Consider the following 758-nt stretch of genomic DNA (forward strand, 5'->3'; position numbering starts at 1 on the left):
TATAACCCATTTTTAAAAAATAATCACGCAGTGATTTTATACATACCCGATACAAGCATAAAAACAGAAGAATATAAAGTAACATAAATTGTAGCCTCCCACACAAGTTCCAAGGAAGAAGCAATGGTGATCTCGCTGGTGGATGCAGCGATCACAGAGTGAGCAGTGATGGCTTCTCTCTGGTTTATATATTTTGCAAGTTGGACAGTAGCGCAGCTGTTTGCAATCATCGTGTGATAAACCAGGTGCTAGCTCACTGCAAGTTGAGTGTGATGTGAATCAACAGCATTTTATACTTATTTCAAACTGTCATTCTAAAAACTATAGTCCAGGCATTAACAACAGCATTATCAATAAAAATACTAAGGTTGCAATGAATATATTAAAGAAAATGAAAATGTATCTCTCTCATCTGATTCTTATAAATACACTAGTTATTAAATAATTAGTGTTGGAAATAACAACACTATACTAACCTGTTTCCTGATGACTTGTCAATATAACTTTTGTTGAAAAAAAATAAGAGCCAATTGCCAAACAATTCAATGCAGAAGAAATATACCACAACTGTGTTTGTATTGTTAGCTGCCAGAAGCTGTGGACAAAGGAAATATAATATATACTACTTGATCTTTAACCCTAACAGCAAAAGTGTGCAAAAAAAGTTTTACTAATTTTGCATATATATCATATACATTATTTATCAATATCCTATACGTAACTTTACTAACAATAGCAATGAGATAAACTGAGTTGTT

The 758-nt window shown here is 32.3% G+C and overlaps 1 protein-coding gene across 1 annotated transcript in view; it reads right to left on the minus strand.

Annotated features, from left to right (window-relative positions):
* Positions 1-758, minus strand: part of LOC119586989 (palmitoyltransferase ZDHHC22-like) — a 13,648-nt gene that overhangs the window by 7,739 nt on the left and 5,151 nt on the right. The window contains exons 3-4 of the mRNA XM_037935730.1: positions 477-621; positions 47-256 (exon numbers count right to left, since the gene is read on the minus strand). Of these exons, the coding sequence (XP_037791658.1) occupies positions 47-256; positions 477-621 (355 nt within the window). The remainder of the gene's footprint in view (positions 1-46; positions 257-476; positions 622-758) is intronic.

Source organism: Penaeus monodon, chromosome 22 (assembly GCF_015228065.2).
Source record: "Penaeus monodon isolate SGIC_2016 chromosome 22, NSTDA_Pmon_1, whole genome shotgun sequence".
Classification (NCBI taxonomy): domain Eukaryota; kingdom Metazoa; phylum Arthropoda; class Malacostraca; order Decapoda; family Penaeidae; genus Penaeus; species Penaeus monodon.